This window comes from Melanerpes formicivorus, unplaced genomic scaffold (assembly GCF_026170545.1).
Source record: "Melanerpes formicivorus ecotype bairdi unplaced genomic scaffold, bMelFor1.0.p_v2 SCAF_56, whole genome shotgun sequence".
Taxonomy (NCBI): domain Eukaryota; kingdom Metazoa; phylum Chordata; class Aves; order Piciformes; family Picidae; genus Melanerpes; species Melanerpes formicivorus.
The window spans coordinates 1658095-1677683 of NW_027142408.1; the positions used below are offsets into that span (position 1 = coordinate 1658095).

At 44.6% G+C, this 19589-nt stretch overlaps 1 protein-coding gene across 1 annotated transcript in view; it reads left to right on the forward strand.

Moving 5' to 3' along the window:
* The window catches only part of LOC137452561 (regulator of G-protein signaling 22-like), a 42932-nt gene extending 30294 nt beyond the window's left edge, over positions 1-12638 (forward strand). The window contains exons 15-23 of the mRNA XM_068161046.1: positions 11-172; positions 2549-2728; positions 4775-4936; positions 5847-5957; positions 6076-6189; positions 8324-8431; positions 10078-10180; positions 10880-10987; positions 12485-12638. Coding sequence (XP_068017147.1) covers positions 11-172; positions 2549-2728; positions 4775-4936; positions 5847-5957; positions 6076-6189; positions 8324-8431; positions 10078-10180; positions 10880-10987; positions 12485-12504 — 1068 coding nt within the window. The 3' untranslated portion in view covers positions 12505-12638. The remainder of the gene's footprint in view (positions 1-10; positions 173-2548; positions 2729-4774; positions 4937-5846; positions 5958-6075; positions 6190-8323; positions 8432-10077; positions 10181-10879; positions 10988-12484) is intronic.
* Positions 12639-19589: the final 6951 nt, after the last annotated feature.

Sequence of the window (19589 nt, forward strand, 5' to 3'; positions counted from 1 at the left end):
CTTGTGACAGCATGTGGACACTCAGTGGCTGGCTTCACCCAGTGACATCATTGCCTTCCGCCAAGCGCTGCTGAACCCAGTGACAGCAAAGGAGTTTCAGTGCTTCCTGTCCCTGAGAGGGGACCTGCTGGAGAACGGGGTGCTCTTCTGGCAGGAGGTGCAGAAGTACAAGGTATGGTGGGGAAATGGAACAGGGGGAACAGTGTGCAATTGGTCAGTGAACCCATTATTGCATATGAGGAGAAGTTTAAGGAGAGTATCTCGAGGCACTTTCTTCTGTATAGCAAAACTTCCTCCACTGTTGGAACTGCTTGGGATTTGCCAACAATCCTCACTTTTTAAGGGTAGCTATTTTCAATGGCTTGCATCCAGTTGTGGTGTCCCCAGCATCAGGAGGACACAGCTGTTGGAGAATGTCCAGAGGAGGGCCACAAAGATGAACCAAGGGCTGGAGCACCTCTGCTCTGAGGATAGGCTGATGCTTTCCCAGCACTTGGAAGCCTGCTGCAGGCACGTGGGTGGATTTTCACTGTTTGACTTCACACATTTGCAGTTGGGGTCTGATTTAGAAGCTGCAGCTCCTCTGTTTCCAGGGGGCAATCTAACCTCCTCACAGAGACTCTCGTCCTTAAGCAAGGAACCAGGGGGTGAAATGCTCTCTCAGGGTGCTACTATCTCTTTTGCATACAGAGTGGCTAGTTTAGACTAGAAACAGGGCATAAAGGCCCTTGAAATTCCATGGCACAAATCCTCAGAGCACTCCATGCTATTTTCAGATTTTTCACTTTTGCCTGCTAACTTGTGGGGGACATGGAGGCTTCCTGCAAATCAGTGCAGAGCACAGTGTAGCTTTTTTCTTTGTGGGTCTGCTCACTGAAGAAAGCCTTCATTGTTTTACAGCCCACCCCCTCTGCTTCACTGAGGTTAATTCTCTTTATCTCCTCATCAAGACAAAGCACAACCTGACCATTATTTCTACACACATGCAATTTGTCATGGCTGGCAGCTGATGCTCTTTATAGAAGCAAAGGGCTGGAGTAGCAGGAGTGTTGTGGGTCAGGCTGAACTGGAGAAACACTGCCAAAGCCGTGGGCAGCACTTTGCACAGGGCATGCTTGTGTCATCTGAGCCCTGCCATGCCATCAGCTCAGCCAGAATCCCCTTTAGGAGTCAGTGACTGCATTGCTCCTCACAACCCATCAGGCTGGTGGCACATCTTGGGAAAATCAACCCCAATTTAGTTTTCTTAAACAAATATGAAGAAATAAAACTGTGTGGGTCATTCCCATCTGTTCCTCTCTGCTCATGTCTTACCCTTCTTTATACCATAGAGCTGGCCATCTTTCCTCTTACCTCAGCTTTCTGCTTTTTCTTCTGTGCTAGACAAGCAAAGAAAGCCATAACATATTAGAATCATAGAATGCATCAGCTTAGAAGGGACCCTTGAAAGTCCCAATATCCTTAGGATATACTGAAGATGCTCTTGTGTTGCCTTGCTGTCTTCATTGTAGCTGTTATCATGCATTTTTTTCCCTTCTCAAAACTAAAGAGCATTCACAACAAAACAAGCCAGCTCTCACATATCACATTTCTGGTGAAAGGCCCTGGTTTTAATTTCCTTGCAAAGAAAATATCCAGCCTCCTCCTCCTCCTCCAAAACTACAGGCACCTTCTTCATTTAGAGAGCCCTCTTCCTGAAAACTCTCTGGAGTGCTGGTTGTGTATCCAGTAGATGTACATGATAATCTCCTAGTGTTAGAGACATTTCCGGGTGGCTATGGATCAATGCAAAGTTGTGATTCAAAGCATCTGAGGGAAGTTCTTGGAATGATTTTTCCTTCCTGTCCAAGCCCAATGGTAGCATTGTCAGTGTGTGAATTCACAGTAACAATGGGTTTTACAAGGACAACTGGGTCACATCAAAAGAAATAGACCCCCCCCCACACACACACCCACAGTGTTCCTTTGAGCTCTCACCCTTGCAAATTGGGGTTTGTTTTGTATTCTTTTCTGCACAGAGTTATCACAAACACTGAGGTTGTGGGGAACTAGGAACTCTTAACAAGCAGATTTCAGTGAATGGAGGATTGTACTAGTAGCTGAAATTGTCCTCTCTTTTGCCAGCATTCCTGGTTATAATATCTTGTACCTTCTAAAGAATTCACCTCTTTTCTTGGAGTATTTAGAGCATATCTTTTGTCCATGCCTATGCTAGCCACAGCAGGTTCATTATATAGGAAAGCAGTGTTTCACACCTGCAGGTGTGTTTCTCTGCTCAGAAATGCCTATTGTCAGCAGTGTACCGGGGCTGAATTCAGGGTGCAAGCCCTCCTGCTCCATCAGAACACACAGGCAGAGCTTGTGACTGCTTTATACCTACAGATGCAAAAGAGAGCTCACACTCATGTCTTAACTACGGCTTTGCCCACGCACATTGCCTGTAAGAATGCTGCCCTACACACTGAAGGGAAATGTTGCATAATTACAATAGGGGGACCCTGTAAAAGGTCTTGTGTCTCTCTCTTCATTGCTATTTTCCACCTTTCAGGACCTGTGCCATTCTCACTGTGATGATGCCATAGTCCAGAGAAAGATCACAGCTATTATCGACCGCTTCATTAACTCTGCCATACCCCCAGCTCTGCAGATTGACATCCCAGCTGCACAAGCAAAGAAGATTTTGGAGCACAGGAAGGAACTAGGACCTTACATTTTCAGAGAGGCACAGGTAAGAAGCTGGGGGAATCTCTGTAACAGGTCTGATAGAGCCTGTGTGCCTCATTCTGAGGACAGTCTTTGTCACCTATGGGAAGATTTGGACTTGATGCATAAGCCTAGCCATGAAGGAGAACACTACGGTCATGCATGCCAGTGAAGACTGTCTAGTGGAGCTGAGAGAGATGTTCCAGATAGTTTTGGCTCAATGAACTGGACAATCTCTGACAGGTAGCTGATCCTGGAAAGGTGTTATCCAGCTCTGCCTTAGGAATTCTGGTAGTAGAAATGAATTCTGTCTGTGTTTTCCTAGTTCCTTGCCCTTTACCACTTGGTTAATGTCAGAGAAGTAATTTATAGTTAGAAAGCTTGTAGCTTTTGTAGTTTATGGAAACATGCAGATGTGAGTAAAGCACAACGCTCAACTTACTGAATGCCTTTCCCTTACTACAGAAAGTATGCATGAAATAGCTGGAGACAATTTTCCCTCTGATCTTTGTCCTCATCAGGCTGAATGTGAATTTGTGAACCTTTACTACAGACATATTCTTTTCTTATTCCTTCTTACTCACTTCTCTTCTCAAATCAAGAAAGCCAGTTCCTCTTCCTTTAACACAAGGTTGTCACCAACATCTCTAAACATCAGCTGTGGGCTCATCAAGTGTTTTGATCAGGAAAGGTTTGTCAGAGAAAAGGGTTCACGCAGGTCTTAAGAGAAACAGAATACATAAAATAAACCAGGTTGGAAGAGACCTTCAAGATCATTGCATCCAACCCATCAACCAATCCAACCCACCTAAACAACTAAACCATGGCACCAAGCACCCCATCAAGTCTCCTCCTGAACACCTCCAATGATGGTGACTCCACCACCTCCCCAGGCAGCCCATTCCAATGGGCAATCACTCTCTCTGTATAGAACTTCTTCCTAACATCCAACCTAAACCTCCCCTGGCACAGCCTGAGACTGTGTCCTCTTGTTCTGGTACTGGCTGCCTGGGAGAAGAGACCAACCTCTGCCTGTCTACAACCTCCCTTCAGGTAGTTGTAGAGAGCAATAAGGTCACCCCTGAGTCTCCTCTTCTCCAGGCTAAGCAGCCCCAGCTCCCTCAGCCTCTCCTCACAGAGCTGTGTTCCAAACCCCTCACCAACTTCATTGCCCTTCTCTGGACTCGTTCCAGAAGTCTCAGTGCAGCCCATGTAAACCCAGTGAACTCCAGAAACGTGGCACAAAACCAAGGGAAGGACTTGGCCAAGAAGCTGTGACTGGGACAGGACAGTGACTCACATGTCGCTTTCAAGTGCATTCAGCCAGAAGCAGTGAGGCGCTGAGCATGCTTGGTTCCTTTGAAGCCAAGTTCCTCAGTGAGAATTAAACATCTAAATAAACTGAAACCCGTGAGCCTCAGTACGTGCATCACCAGGATTCACTCAGCCCCCACTGTTTGCTTTTCTAAAACTGTTTTGCTTATTCTGGTTCAAAAAATTAAAAAAAAAAAAAGACCCTGTGAGAGATTATATCATTTAAAAATTGTCCAAGATTTGCTCATAGATCTGTAATGTGGTTTGAGAGCCTTTCCAGAGGCAAAAAAAAAGAGAAGTATTTCAGTATTTCCTTTCTCTTAAGGAGGGGGGAAAAAAAAAATTGCCCTCTCCCTGGTGAACTGAATGCTTGCCATAGCTGAGCAGAAGGGTGCTGCAGATACACTGGTGAGTGTTCTAGCAAGGATGCTTGCACAGAATGATGGATGCTTTCATTAATGCAAACAATTGTTTAGGGAAATGTGAAAAAAAGAAAGAAAGAAAGAAAGAAAGGAAAAAAAAAGTGCCTTTTAACTGTGCTGTAGGAAGATTTCTCACCAGTAATAAACACGCTGATGAGAAGCATGTGCTGAGCAAAGCCGGGCTGCAATGGCAGCACACAGGACGTGGGAGGAACGGGGCTGTGTGTTCAAAAAGAAAGAGTTGTTTCATTCTCAGGGTAAACTGCACTTTGTTTTACAGTAAACCCTGTTTGCTTAATATGGTTGGGATTAACTTCCTTTTTCTTCCTGTGCAGATGACTGTGTTTGCTCTTCTCTTTAAATTCTGGCCAAAGTTTTGTAAGTTTCGAAGCAACGCAGACAGCGACAAAATTCTGCTTGCCTTGGAGAGAGAAAGGAGCAAAAGGATGCGGAAGAAGGAATGGAAAACAGCAGAGGAAAAGCTTGCAAAGTTTCAGGTGACAGCTGGTAAACTGCACAAAGTCTTCTTGAGCAAACGAACATGAATTAAACAATCTCTTTCTTGGCCTGATCCAAAGCTTCTGAAGTGTTTTTGTGAGAATTGAAGCTTTACATTGGCCTAGTCCTAGGGCAATCTGTTCCCAGCGCTGCCAATGCATGTCCAGGTGTTGAAGCAGATGACTCACTAGAATACTCCTCCCATTAAGCAGAGGGGAAAATGTATTTTAGCCATCCTTTGTGCCAAAAGAGCAAAAAATGTGTGAAATGGGTAGCTGCAGACCTGTTTGCACTTCCAGTATGTCCTGTCCTGCCTTAGAAGTTACAGTCCTGGCTCACTACTGAAAGCAAACCAAAACCCCAAGCAGATTTCAGATCTATTTTTACAGAAGAAGCATTTGTCAAACCTGCACATTATTTCCCAACTATGCATCTGCTAATTGCTTTGTGTGCTCTTTGTGCTCTCTAGACCATGTCTCAGCTTTGAGATGGGATTGTCAGGCTGTTCACAATGAGCTCCCAGACACTTTGAGCACACTAAGAGAACTTGACCTCTGCAGCAGAATGCTTGCTTGTAAAATTGTTTTGCTTGGAATTTCATTATTCAAATCTAATGGAGTTTTTCTTTCTTTTTTTTTTGGTCCTATTGACCATAGGCTTTGCAAAAGTTTATTTCTCACACAATGTACTTGTTTGGCCAGCTTTGAGGAGAGAACATTCCTTTAAGGGCAGGAAAGTTATTTGCCTTGCAAACTATCCTGTCATTTAAAGACCTTTAGGCTATTTTGAATCCCCTGGACACATGCGTTGGGATAATACCGATGGTGAGAAGCACCTGAACACCTGGGCAGAGCAGGACATCTGTGCCCACAGGAACAGGTGTATTTGTGATTCTCTGTGTGTTGTCAGACAAAACTGAAGAGCGCCGAAGCACTGCTCAAGGCCACGCACCAAGGTCGAGCGAACTCTAAACTCCAAGAACTTCCGCTTCTGTCTCCAAAGCACGCTGACTCCAGGCAGGTAGGTCTGGCAAGGCCACTGGCAGTGCTTAGAGTGCAAGAATGAAGTATTTCAAAGTAAGGCACTTCTGTCTTTCCACATACTTATTTTTTCCATCTGTTTGTTGCCTCTCTATAAGATTTCTGATGAAGACCGAGGAAGAAAAGAGCGAACTTGGCCAGGAGGGCAAAAGCCTAGCTTTTATGGGGAGCAAATGGGAAAGATGAATTACCATTCTAAGCGGGGAAGCAGGGTAAGAAATGTTAGAAGGTGACAGGCAGTTCAGTAAACAGTCTGCAGACTCTTCTCCTCACAAGAAATCACCAGGCAAGCAGCTACTTTTAAAACCTCTTGAGAGAATGGGTGGAACAGTTATGTTTCTGAAACCCTTTCCCCCCTTCTACTATTGTTTAAAGAGTTTGCCTTCCCTCTTCTCTTGCTTGAGATTTCTGGCCCCTCAGTGACAACACAACTATTCAAATGATTCAGCACCCCTGAAGGATCCTGCAAGGGTTCATCCCCCATCAGTAACAACATTTGGCAGCTTCAGAAGGTGATGATTTGTTGGCATTTAAAAGAATGCCCCTGCACCATCATCATCATCATAATGATAAAGAAATAATAATTAAAATGAGTAATGCCTGGATCACCAGGAGAGGAAAGATCTGGCAAGAGTTAAAAATTACTTATTTTTCCTTAGATTTATTTATTGATGTATTTATTTTCCCTGCCACACCCCCCAAGATCAGTTGCCATTTTAGGTTTAAGTCAAATAGAACAATCATGTCCCTGGGGGAGGAATTTCATTTCCTCCCTTCTCACAGACTTGTCCATGGAGCGCTCAGTCTACCTGGGCTCATCTCCCTTTCTGAACTGACCAGATAGGTGTTGGACTTTTATGCAGTACAGTGAGAAAAATGGGCAGACAGGAGGCTTTCAGGGACTTGAAAATGTAAATCCCAGCAGGCACGTTTTGCAGACTGCCTTGGTGCCAGAATTTGTAATTCGTTGTGCACACAATCACATTTTACCCACAAAGCAGAGCTTCAAGTTGAACTTACACTGTAAAGCTGGACTTACTCTTTCCATGCTCTTAGCAGGCAAAGGGAAACCCATGAGCATTCATTTTCCTTTTCCACATTTCCTCCATCTCACTTTAAGCTTCTTAGCAGTCAGCTTATTTGTTAGTCAGTGGAGAAATGCCATGGGATGCAACACTGCCATAGCATTGCCTAATTTACATTATGCAAGACCTCATTTGCTGCACTACACTCACTGGGAAAGCCAGCAGAGAGAAGCTGTAGTACATCAGCATATACACTGCCTCTCTGTTTGCTTTGGCATCCCTGTTCCTCAACTGAGTGTGCCACAGAAGTTCGTGAGCCTGCTTCTGGAGAGAAGAGAAACGTGACACTACCTGAGAGTTAACACTCAGAGTCACCCTTTTAGCTGAGTCCATAGAACAGTGGAGATGATGAGGAAGGAAAAGGCACTTTGGGAGCAAGGAAGCAGGATATTCTGATCCTTTTCCAGGCCTTTTGAGCACTTTCTGAGGAAATCTGAGAACAATTTCACTTCTTTTTCTCATTTTCTCATATTTCCCCCCCCTCATTTTTCACAGGCATCCTTGCCTGTGTCAGGAGATTTGGAGTAGATGATCACTGAGGCCCTTCCAACCTAAGTCATTCCATGATTCTATGATTTGCACCATGGGAAGGTTATATTGCTTGCCTCATGGGCATGTTGTGGGGCTAATTTTGTGAGGTTAAATATGAACATTGATTGATAAACAGTTTTAGGAGCATCAGACAGAATGTGCAAAGGTGCAGCCTTAGTAAAACACTAAACCAGCACGAAAATGAGCAGCAGTTAATAAGCAGAACAGTTTACCAAAGGCCACAGTGCCTTGGCCTGCACTGTAGCTGTTTGGAATCAGACTGGCTCATTTCCTAACATGTACACTGCAGTTCACTGCCAGCTACTGCACCAAGCTGGAATCAATCACCACAAGTCCTGTGCTCCATATTTATACCTGAGGCTAAGTCCCTCAAACATGTTTTGCTGCCCTCTCACTTAGCTATGTTTTGGAGCAGGTACTGAATCTGGGGTTGGACTAAGTGATCTCCAGTGGTCCCTTCTAACTCCTAAGATCCTGTGATCCTGTAATCTGAAAGGCAGATAGCCTGCAGGAGTGTGCAGGTCAGGAAATTCCAATTAGGACAAATAAATGCTTTTTAAAAGTTCTGTCTTCTGCTCTACGGAACAGCATTACAACGCATTACTGCACACAACACTCTCTTGTTTCCAGTGCTTCCTCAGACTTTGCTTCTTATTTTGGGTCAGTCAACTGTTATTTTCATCTAATTATGAGCTGTTCTTATTGGCAGAGTAAAGAACTGGAGAGAAGGCTCAGCAGTCTGGCAGGCAGTGTTTTGGCAAATGAGACTGGTATGGAGAGAGGCCTAGCTGCATTTTCAGATGGATATGGATGGCAGGTGAATAACAAACATGTTGCTATTGATAGAATCATTCAAGAGAGATCAAATGATCTTGGGAGTGTGGGAAGGTGGGATTTGGTTTTGAATGCTGCTGTCACATGATTCTCCAACAACTGGGCATTCTCCTCCAATTAATTTGACTGTTACAAGTTTACCTACCTCACAGGTGATTTTCTTTCCTAATAAGATTTAGGTTCTAAGTAGCATCAATATCTAGCAACACAGCTAGCCTCTATGTGTGTGGATTTAAAACACGAGAATAATTGAAGAAAAGGAAGTTAATTCTGGAATAAAACCTTTTTGTGACATGTGAAGTTCATATCCTGAGAGGATTTGGTTTAGGCTTGAGTCCTGTTCTGCTCACATGAGAAAAACTGATGCTGAACTGATTTAGGAAATCTGGGAGTTTGCACAGAAAATCTCTGAGAAGAATCACTTTTTACAACTTCTCCCAGAACAGTTCTGATGATGCATCTGATCTGCAGTGAACATGTATCACTCATTTTATTGCAGAATCAGGAAGAGAAGACATGCCACCTCGGGTATCTCAAGGGATCATTCATAGCTGAGTTAGCACTGCCACAGTCTGTGCAGCCACATCATCACAGCTGTGTCACACCACGAGGAGCCAGTCACACTTTGGCCACTGGTTCTATTCCATGGAGCTCTTCCTTTGGCATCACGTCAGCTATGAGCAGAACACAGAAAGAGGCTGGCTGAAACAACCCTGGAATGTGAAACCACCGTGCCAGTGTGAGCTGCATAGCTAAGCTCACACTCTCACCCCACACATGAACCTTCTGCACATGAAACTTCTGCTCACAGCTATTTAAAAAAACCCAAACAAAGAACAAAAAGAGTTGAGAGAGGCAGTGGAGCAGTGTCAGTGCCTCAGCCCTCAGCAAGAGGCAGGTAACTGCAGGAAGAGCAATAGTGCTTCTACAGAGCACTTGCTCCTCCAAGCCTCTTTCTGCTACAGTAAGATGCTAGACATTCTTCCTTAGTGATGCCATGACAAACTAGTTGCAAACTTCTCATGCTGAAAAAAAAAAGGCCAAATAAAAGCAGAGTTTCCAGACTGCCTTGGGAGAGTGACCTAAAATTGACATGGCACCTGAACTATGGCTGTGGCACTCTAAAGAGCAACGTTTTTCCTTAGCAAAGGAAGGGGTGACAGCCCAGTTGATTTGTCTCTAGTGGTAGCAGAATTCTCCTGGAGTGGGCACAGACAGAAAGAGCTGTGAGGCTAAGAGACCTCTGACAATGTGAGAGAGGACATAGTGGCAGGATGTGGCAAGGAAATAAACCTCAAGTCCTGAACAGCACAAAATGCCAGTGTTTTATGCCAGTCTTTTGGGAGGGGACAGGCCTGCTGTATTTAGGTTTTGAAGAAGAAAGGGGAGAGAATAGGACTCAGAGCAGGGATGGAGAATAGGTGAATGGAAGTATCATTATCTGTCAAGCTTGCTCAGGATTTCATGGTGTTTTGAGATTTGCTTCTCTGCAGCATTACCATTGACCCCAGTATGGTCAGGACAAAACTTCTTTGTACTGATTGTGATTATTCAGCAGCAGTGATAAAATGGACAAGGAACTACAAGTGACATGGTCAGGAGGCTGATGGTTTTCAATGGCTCTTGCAGGCTTCCTGGTCCTTCTCCAAATACATAGAAGCCTTGGAGCAGGAGAGAATTCTCCTTAAATTGCAAGAAGAACTGGAGAAAAGCTCTTCCTCACTCCTCACAGGTTATTAACCAAGCTTGTTGTTTAAATCCTGTTTAGTTCACATACGTATTTCACCTTCCCTGATGGCTTAGAATCATAGAATCATCAGCACAGAATCCTAGACTGGCTCAGGTTGGAAGGGACCTCAGAGATTATCTTCTCCAACCTCCCTCACCATGGGCAGGGACACCTCTCTACTAGACTCAGCTGCTCAAGGTCTCATCCAACCTGGCCTTCAACATCCCCACAAAGGAGGCAGCCACAGCCTCCCTGGGCAGCCTGTTCCAGAGTCTCAGCACCCTCGGACTGAAGTACTTCTGCCTAAGCTCCAGTCTAACCCTGCTCTCCCTCAGCTTCAAACCATTCCCCCTTGGCCTGTCCCTAGACACCCTCAGGGAAAGTCCCTCTGCAGCCTTCCTGTAGGATCCCCTCAGGTATTGGAAGGCAGCTCTGAGGTCACCCCAGAGTCTTCTCTTCTTGTGCTTCATCAGCTCATGTACAACAAGAGAGATGAGACTTTTCTGTCAGTTTGTCAGGGTGCTATGCAAGGGACATTGCTTCCCCCTTGTGTCTCCAGGTATACTCTTCTAGGACTTGCCCAAGGATATTGTGATCTCTTTGTTCCTTGAATATCTCCCTTTAGCAGTTGTGCTCTAATAGCAGCAAGTGAGATGCAATCCATTCACTTTCCCCTCACTTTCATTTTATTTCCCTACACAGGAGCTCCATCTGTGTCCTTCCCAAAGCCTGGAAACTCTGAAAAATCAAGCACTTCTTCAAGGACTAGTGTGACTTCGAAGAAACAAGCAATTCCTCTCAGGAAACAAAGTGAGTAGCAGACTGCCAACAGCACTGCTGTCAGTGCTGATGCTCATTAGAACCAAGTTATCCCACTCCCCATCATGTTTAACTGAAACTGTATAGCCTTACCATGAAGGCAAGATTATTTTTCCCTCTAACCATTGTTAGAGCAAGGTCACAAGAATGATCAGGGGGTTGTGAGGACAAGCTGAGGGAGCTGGGATTGTTCAGCCTGAACAAGAAGAAAAGGCTCCAGGCAGACCTAATAGCAGCCGCCCAGTACCTGAAAGGGTCTACTAGGAGGCTGCAGAGGGACTGTTTGCCAAGGCCTGCAGTGACAGGATGTGAGGCAGTGGTTTGAAATGAGAGAAGATCAGATTTAGACTGGATATTAGGAACAAGTTCTTCACCACAAGAGTGCTGGAACACTACAACAGGTTGCCCAGGGATGCAATTGAGGCCACATCCCTGAAGATATTCAAGGTCAGGCTGGACAGGGCTCTGAGCAACCTGATCTAGTGGAGGATGTCCCTGCTGACTGCAGGGGAGTTGGACTAGATGGCCTTTGGAGGTCAATGGTTCTATGATTCTATGACCTAATGTTGACCAGATGTAATTTTTTGGTGTGTGTGCAAAATGGTGGTCTCTGAAAGTTATCTAAGCTTTCAAGTTAGAGTATGTTAAATATAGCATGAGATGACTGGAGGAAGCTGACAGGAATTGCTGGCAGGGGTCTGACCTAGCAATAGATCATCCCTGCCAAAGCAAAGTAAACATCAGAATGGGAGAAATAAGTGGGACTGCAAAGAGATCTGCTAAAGACAGGGAAGCAGATTTTGCTTCAGAGCTTGAATTCCTAGATGGAAGAATCCCCTAGAGCCTTTGTGGTTTTGGTGGTGGCTTTTCTGTTTTAAGCCTTTGCTGAAATTAAATGGATTTATAAAAAAAGTAATAAAACTTGGACTAATCTCACCCTTCCTTCTCTGCTCCTTCTTCCTCTTCTAATTCTGTACTGCAACAGTGCTATTTTAGGCAAGGTGGTGTCCTGCCCTCTCTAGTACTCTAAACACACTCTTCCTGTAGCAGCGTTCTCTGCATGCAGCTTCAGAGAAAACTGCAGCATTGCTTGGTCTTCCCTTGCGTTCTCTTTCTGCCCTCTTCCCACCTCCTCTATCAGTAATCATTTATTCTAATTGGCAATAAATTAATTTCCCTCATTTGAGTCTGTTTTGCCTGCAACAGAAATTGTTAAGCAGTCTCCCTGTCTTTACCCTGACTCACAATTTTTCTCTTTCCTGCTTTCCTTCTTTTCTCTCCTTGTCCTGCTTAGAGGGGGGCAAAGCGAGTGGGCACCTGAATGAGAGACTGTGTAGTGGGTTGAGAGAGGGCCTAGCTCTCCCTCCCCCACAAAGGGCCAAGCTGACCTTGCCTTGGTTCTCTCTTTTTGATGCACTTTTCTTGATGACTTGTTTTGACTGTTTCATCAAGCTGCAACACAGAAATGACATTCTGGTATCTTTGCAGGCAGTGGAAAATCTCCTTGAGGAAGAAGGAAACACAGGGAAATGCATTGGAGATAGGCAGGAGACACAAACCCAATCTGCATCCAAGGTTTGTCCTTCCATTTCCAGAGCAAAGATGACAGCTTGGAGTAGTATTAAGAACCATGGGACATCAGCCAAAGGTAGAAAATAAACATCTTCCACTGTGTTCCATGTCAACATGGCTGTGGTACTGACTCTTGTGTTGCTAATTTGTTTAGCAGTGAGATTCCACTGAAGTATGCATAGCCCAGACAACCAGGTGGTCTTGGTCCTAAAGATCTTAGGATCAAACCCAGTTCTTCAGTGCTTGATCTAATGACTAAGTAAAACACTGCATTGAACTGATGGCCCTGAAGCAGTGTCCTGGCACACTGTGCTCTCAGTACTGCAATTCACACCACTTCTCTTTGTCAAGGGTAGCTTATGAGGTGTCTGAGCTATCACAAAATCAATTGCTGCTGTGGCTGGCTTCCAGTCCAGTCTGATTCCTGGTCAAAAGTGCACCTTTTGCCTCCCTTCTGAGTTTTGATCTACAAGAAAGGCTTAAAATACATCAGGACAGAGATGTGATTGAGAACGTCTGTAAAACATCCTGAAGGCACTGCTCACTGGAAGGTTGCAGGAGCTCACAGTTCTTGTGTAATTCTCCCTCCTTTCTTGCTTCTTTTTAAAATATTAAGAGTTTTAAAAAGAATTGGGCTAGAGTTGATGTTGGAACTTAGGTCAGAGGATTAATTGGGAGCTTAAGAGGGGGCAGAACTGACTGCTAGGCAGGAACAAGATGATGATAGACCTCTCCACATTTTCCAGACCACTTTAGATGTCAGTCCACAGCCACAAGGTTGTTGGCTCCATTCTTCTCTGCAAACTGTCTCTCAGGCTGGAGGAGCCATTGACAAGAGCCATCTCAACTTGATTCAGTTGCTCAAGGCCTCATCCAACCTGGCCTTGAACAACCCCACAAAGGAGGCAGCCACAGCCTCCCTGGGCAGCCTATGCCAGAGTCTCTCCACCCTTGTACTGAAAAGCTTCTTCCTAAGCTCCAGTCTAACCCTGCTCTCCCTCAGCTTCAAACCATTCCCCCTTGGCCTGTCTCTAGACACCCTCATGAGAAGTCCCTCTGCAGCCTTCCTGTAGGATCCCCTCAGCTACTGGCAGGCAGCTTTAAGGTCCCCCTGGAGTCTTCTCCTCTCCAGGCTGAACATTCCCAGCTCCCTCAGCCCATCCTCATAGCAGAGGTGCTCCAGCCCTTGGATCACCTTTGTGGCCTCTGGACTCACCCCTTCAGCTCTGTGCCCTTCTTATGCTGGGGACAACTGTATGCAGTATTTGACATGGGGTCTCAGCAGGGCAGAGGGGCAGAATCCCTTCCCTTATCCTGTTGATGTACAGTAAAATGGCAGGTGTCCCTTTGTCCCTTCACTGCTCCCTCTGTGTACCTAGCCCTCTACAGCACTACACGCTTGGGGACATATCTGTCTAGCACTTGCCCACTTCTGAAGTGTCCAGCCTCATCCACAGCCAGCACTCCAGTCAAAACTCTTTGACTTCAGCTTGTCTGTACAGAAATGACTGCAAAGACAGCAGTGGCCTCACAGTTCTGTCCCAGCCTCAGAAAGAAAATCCTTACATTATTTATGCTTCTAGTATTAAAGACTGTAGCAAGCCAATCACTGCACTGCTGTCCGTGGCCAGGGGAGCTGCAGCAACCCAGCTTGAATCTGCCCTGTTGACACTGCCCCCTTGCATTCAGCTGATGAGTGTTTTACTGCCTGTGGTAGAAATGCTTTCAGTCAGCCATTGTGAATCATGTCTGAGTACAGCTAGGAGTGGGCTAAATGGTGCTTTTGTAAAGCTTATGGAACATTGCTGGGTTTAATACATTCAGTAGTTGCTGTAAAAACGTTAGGAAAAGACAGGTTTGAACAAAAAAAATTTAGCTCTGGATCTGTGCTCACAGTTCAAACCTGCCTCTAATGGCCTGATTTGGAGCATTCCCAGCATCTGAGAGAGTTATAATTCACATCTGTGCTTCTAACCCTTTCAGGCATGGTGGTTTGAATGTGCACTTTTGGAGCTGGTCCACGTCTAATAGGCTAAATTGTACTTCCCAAATCAGAAGCCACATGGTGTAACCACATAGTTTTTGATTTTTATTCTTCTTATGTAGTCTTCAATAAGGTTCTGTCACTCCAGCACTTTGGATTAATACCAAACACCAAAGTCTGCACTTTTTACCGACCTGCTGATGAACTAAACCATTTTGATTTCTACCAGGGATTTAGTGGAGCATTTGCCCAATGGCTGTGGTGGATACTTCTCTGCCAAGTAATAACAATTTACCAGAGTGCTGGAGCAGAGTGCAGTTATGCAGGACCCACTAAGCTGTCCTAGTATGGTAAGGCTTGTCAAGGTATAGACCAGGTTCTCTTATCTTTAATATTCGCTGAGCTGAGCTAATTTCCATGTCAAGCACAGGCTGCGTTTGCTTGGATTTCACAGTATCACACAGTATCACAGTATCACTTAGGTTGGAAAGGACCTCGAGGATCATCGAGTCCTGGTTCTCAGCTAATGAAGGTATCTGAGTTTCCTGGTAACACATGTGAAAGCCTTGACAACAGCACTGCTTATCCCACATGTTCATGATGTGTTTTCCTCAGAGTGTGCTGATGAGCTGTGTGCATTTCTCATGTTCTCATTTCATGACAAAGTGGAAGTGTAGCAAGTGGATTTATGCTTTTAATTTTAGCTATTTCTTTTTCCTCTAATACCAATCTTGTACACGATTGCCCTCTACCACGTGCATTTGGAAGTCTGTTGTTGGCAAGAAGTTTAAAAAGAAAGCAATGCTCACTTCTCAGAGAAGGCTTTTTGAACAAAGCAAAGCAATTGTGCCATTAATGAGAAAGTAAATGAAACAAGTGATATGGCAAGCAAGAATAAACCCCACAGCATCACCCTCAAGGAATGCACAGGCACAAAATAGCTTATACAATATCCCCTAGCTGTCCAAGTCATTACATACAGAGATTTCACTGCAAATATTATAGAATCATAGAATGCTTTGGGTTAGAGGGGACCTTAAATCTCATCCAGTTCCAAACCCCCTGCCACAGGCAGGGACACCTCCTTACTAGATTTTTATTGCTCTTCCATGGTGCCTATGGCACGGTGAACGCAACCAACAAGCTGACAGCAGCCTCGGTGGTTTTTCACCTGTAGACAACTAAATTAATGTCATCCAGCTGTGACACCCAGCTGGTCACTACTGGTTTTATAAACCCTGGACCCTAATTGGTTTGAATCCCACTCATTTCTGGAAAAAGGTACTTTGAAGATTGAACAACTCTGGAGTAATTTCCACCATTAGAGCTGTGTATGAAATCTCTACTTGGTGGCTGTGTGTGTGCTTATGTGTACACACTCTACACACCAATTACCTTGTCTGCTGAACTGCTGTCATAATTACACAGGGCTTAAGCTTGCTATATGTAATCTATTTCCAAAGACAATATTCCAGCCACATTCTTCTGTGTATGTTTGGAAATGAAGGTTTCTAAGTGTTTGGCTTTGCACTCGCTTGCATCTGAGAGGACTGCTTGTTACGCTTGTGCTGCTGAGGAATAGGCATGGCTCTTTCCAGAGACCTGCACAGCTGCTGCAGAGAAAACAAATGCACTTTTGGGGAGTTCCTTTTCCCCTAGAAAGCACATGCAACAGGAAAAATTAACTTCATCTCTGTTTTTGTGTCCTTAATGAGGATGTAATTAACAGGACGTGTTGGCCATTCACTACAGACTACGGTAAATGATTTACTGGTTTCAAGCTAATGAACCTGATCTGAAAAAGGAGAGTGTGTGATTGTGTTCATCCACCAGTTATGATCTTCCAGTTCAAAGATCACCTTAACTCCTGACTTCCTCATCCTGAACTTGTTCTCTTACTTCAAGTCTCCAGAGGTGCTCAGCACCTGGCAGGAGCATGCCTTCAGAAGGCTGTCCAAGGGACAAAAGCAGTGTGATCTTGGCCTTTCCTTTCCGAGTGGAGCACCAGGAAAGCACAGCTTTTCCACTGCAGCTCCACATGAAAGTCTGCTAGAAAAACAACAACAAAGGACTAGAAAATCAGACCACAGCAATACATATGCTTCCTGGGGCTTGCCAGGGGAATGTAGCACTAAGCACAGGCTGGATTTCCAGACAATAGTTCAGCACTGGAAACAACTGCCCAGAGAGCTTTTGCTATCCTTATTGTCACCAGAGGGGTTCTAAAACCAGATAAGATGTGAGTATCTGTCCAAATGACTACGTATTTTCAAACCCATACTGGGGCTGGGCAATGAGCAGATGAACTCTTGAGGGACTTATTTTCTCTGAATCCATGTTCAGGTTGTTCTGAAGGCAAAAGCTTAGCCTCTGCTAAGGAATCTTACGAGAGTCCAGGGCTGTGACACTTCATTTGCTCTGCACCCGAAACTCCCACTGAAGCCAATTATTCAATCTAATTGAACAAAGACCACAGCTCCTCTGGCTGTGCAATTGTTGGTAACCATCAACAAACTGATTCATCTACCATTGGGCCAAACGTTACAAAATCTGTTTCTGAGTTCTTGTTTGTACCCCCATCAGAAGATTACACCAAAATTAAAGCATGCAGTACTTGAACTAACTTCAAAGACTGAGCTTGCACTTCTAGCGAGTTCAGCCTTTTTATTGGTTCATGTTTTCCATTTGGCTCCAACATCCTGTTCCTTACTGATGCCCTTCTAGAGTTTCATTTACAAATATTACGTCCCTGCTTAGTAAGCCATGCTAATTAATACTGTGGTAGAGGCTGTGGATTAGAGTAATCTCATGCCTCCTGCTTGGAAAAACATGGCAAGTTTTCCAGACGTTTACATGTAATGCTGGATTGAGCACAGCCAGATTTGCCTTAGGAAAATATGTCCTGAACTCATTCAGTCACAATACATTGAACTAAGGTTGCTTATGCTGTTATCTGTTGCCAGGTTTGTTAATCACAAAGCTCAACAATTTCAGTGCAGTAGAAACCTGAGAGTCACAATTTCCTAATTAGATTATTTCAAACAAAACCAGCCAAGCTCAACCAGACTGGTTTCAGTGTACTTATTGTTAGAAGTTTATGCCAGTAACAAGTTTGTTAAAAAAAAACCCCATGAGCTACTTTCTGGAAGCCTCACAGGTCTGACTGTGCCTCACCTTTCAAACCTGGGACCACAACCTCATGTGGATTTTAGCCCCACTGGGGATTTTGTAGTCAGAGACTCCTCGAGTGTTGGCAAAGTTAGGGCTGTAAAGAAAATCTGTTTTATTTGCAGTGCCATCAAATATCCCATAAATGCTAGGGAGCCTTTCCCCAGCACAGTAGTGCTGAATCAATGGGCTTTTCCAACCCCAAGGTAAACCAGAGCAAGGGCATTTTTGGGAAGAGGGGGATGTCTTTTATGAGAGCAGGTGATGTAACTGGAAGCAACAGACAAGTGTTCAGGCTCACAGTTTGTTCACCGGGTCATAAAGAGGTCAATGAATTCATCATCTCTGGGGTACTGCTTGTTTAATTTGTGTCTCTCTGTTCAGGAACTCACTCTCCTCATAAATGGACACAATTTGGTTGACATGGCTGCAGTGTGATGTGGACACAAGTCAGAGCAAAGCTTAAAGAGACATCCTTCACTCCTGCCTGTCGCTTCGAACCCAGAAGGGAAAGTTTGCCAGCGTCTTCCCACACTTGACCATGTCATCACCACAGTGTGAATTAAAGCACAAATGAAAAATGAGAGGTTTAGAAGCCTATGAGAAAAGGTCTTGAAACTTGCCACAGGAAATAGCTGCAGCAGTGCACTTCACACATCATCAGGGTCAGTCTCTTGTCAGAGTGAGCTCTGTGTTGTGCTGGGTAAATCAAACAGAGGACATAGAGCTCTCCAGGGTACAGAGACATCTGCAACCTAGAGACAGCTACATCTCCAGCTGCATGTTTTTAAGGGGTCACTTTCTCAAGGTGCAGTCTCTGATCTGAGCAAGACCTCTTCTCCTTTCTATGCAGCTCACTCTTCTGAGAGGAGTGCACTGAGACACACCTGGAAAACAAGGATGACGAATGAAAAACCTTTCTCAGGGTAAGGCAGCGCTACACAAACACAGAGGTGTAAAGAGCAGTGCAAACCCATTGTCTTGGATGACTTTATTGCCATTGCAGACTCACTACACAACATTTTAAACCACGAAAGACAAGAATCTTGGCATCATTTAGAGAGCTTTGACCAAGGAACAGGAGGGAGGTGTTTCTGGGGGTGTGTTTTTGTTTCATCCTGAGACATCAGATGACAATGAAAGATGAAGGCAGACTTGTCTACCTTAAACTTTGAGGTAAGAATGAGACAGATAGAGAGTATTACTTGATTAAGAATCCAGTTCATGTAGGCAAGGTTGTCCAAACACCCTAAGCAGGGTGTTTGTTCCAGGCAGGCTCTCTGAACCTGGAGGTCTTCAGAATGAGAACAATTAATACAGAATCATACTCCAGAAGAATAGTCCAAACAACCCCACGACCCTGCCACGGGAGTGTGAACATCTCAGCTGTGAACCTGGTGTGTTTGCTAGCTCTTGGACACACACATTAGCCATGGCTTGACTGGAGGCTGGGAAATGAACAATGAACTCCTGCTCAGTCACAGAATGGTATCACTCTTTGATCTGTATAAAAATACCCAAATCCAACTCCTCACAAGTTGAACAAAACTTAGCAAATTGCCTTTTTTATTTTTCTCTCAGAAGCATGCATAAAATCAACAAAGGCTTGTGAAATCCCTGTCTGCTCCATTTACTCCTGTTTAAACTTTTGCTCTTTGTCCATCATGCCCAATTTTCCTTCCCGCTACTAACTTTGACTTTTTCCCATTTAGGAATCCTTAATTCACCCTCATTTATGGTACAGCTGCCACTCCAGTTCTGCTAAATAGCTTCTTGTGCCACAACATCTTTGCTGGTTCCACAGCACCCTAGATGGATGTCGACACAGCTGTGGTAAGAGAGCATTTCCTTAGTTAATTTCTGGCACAG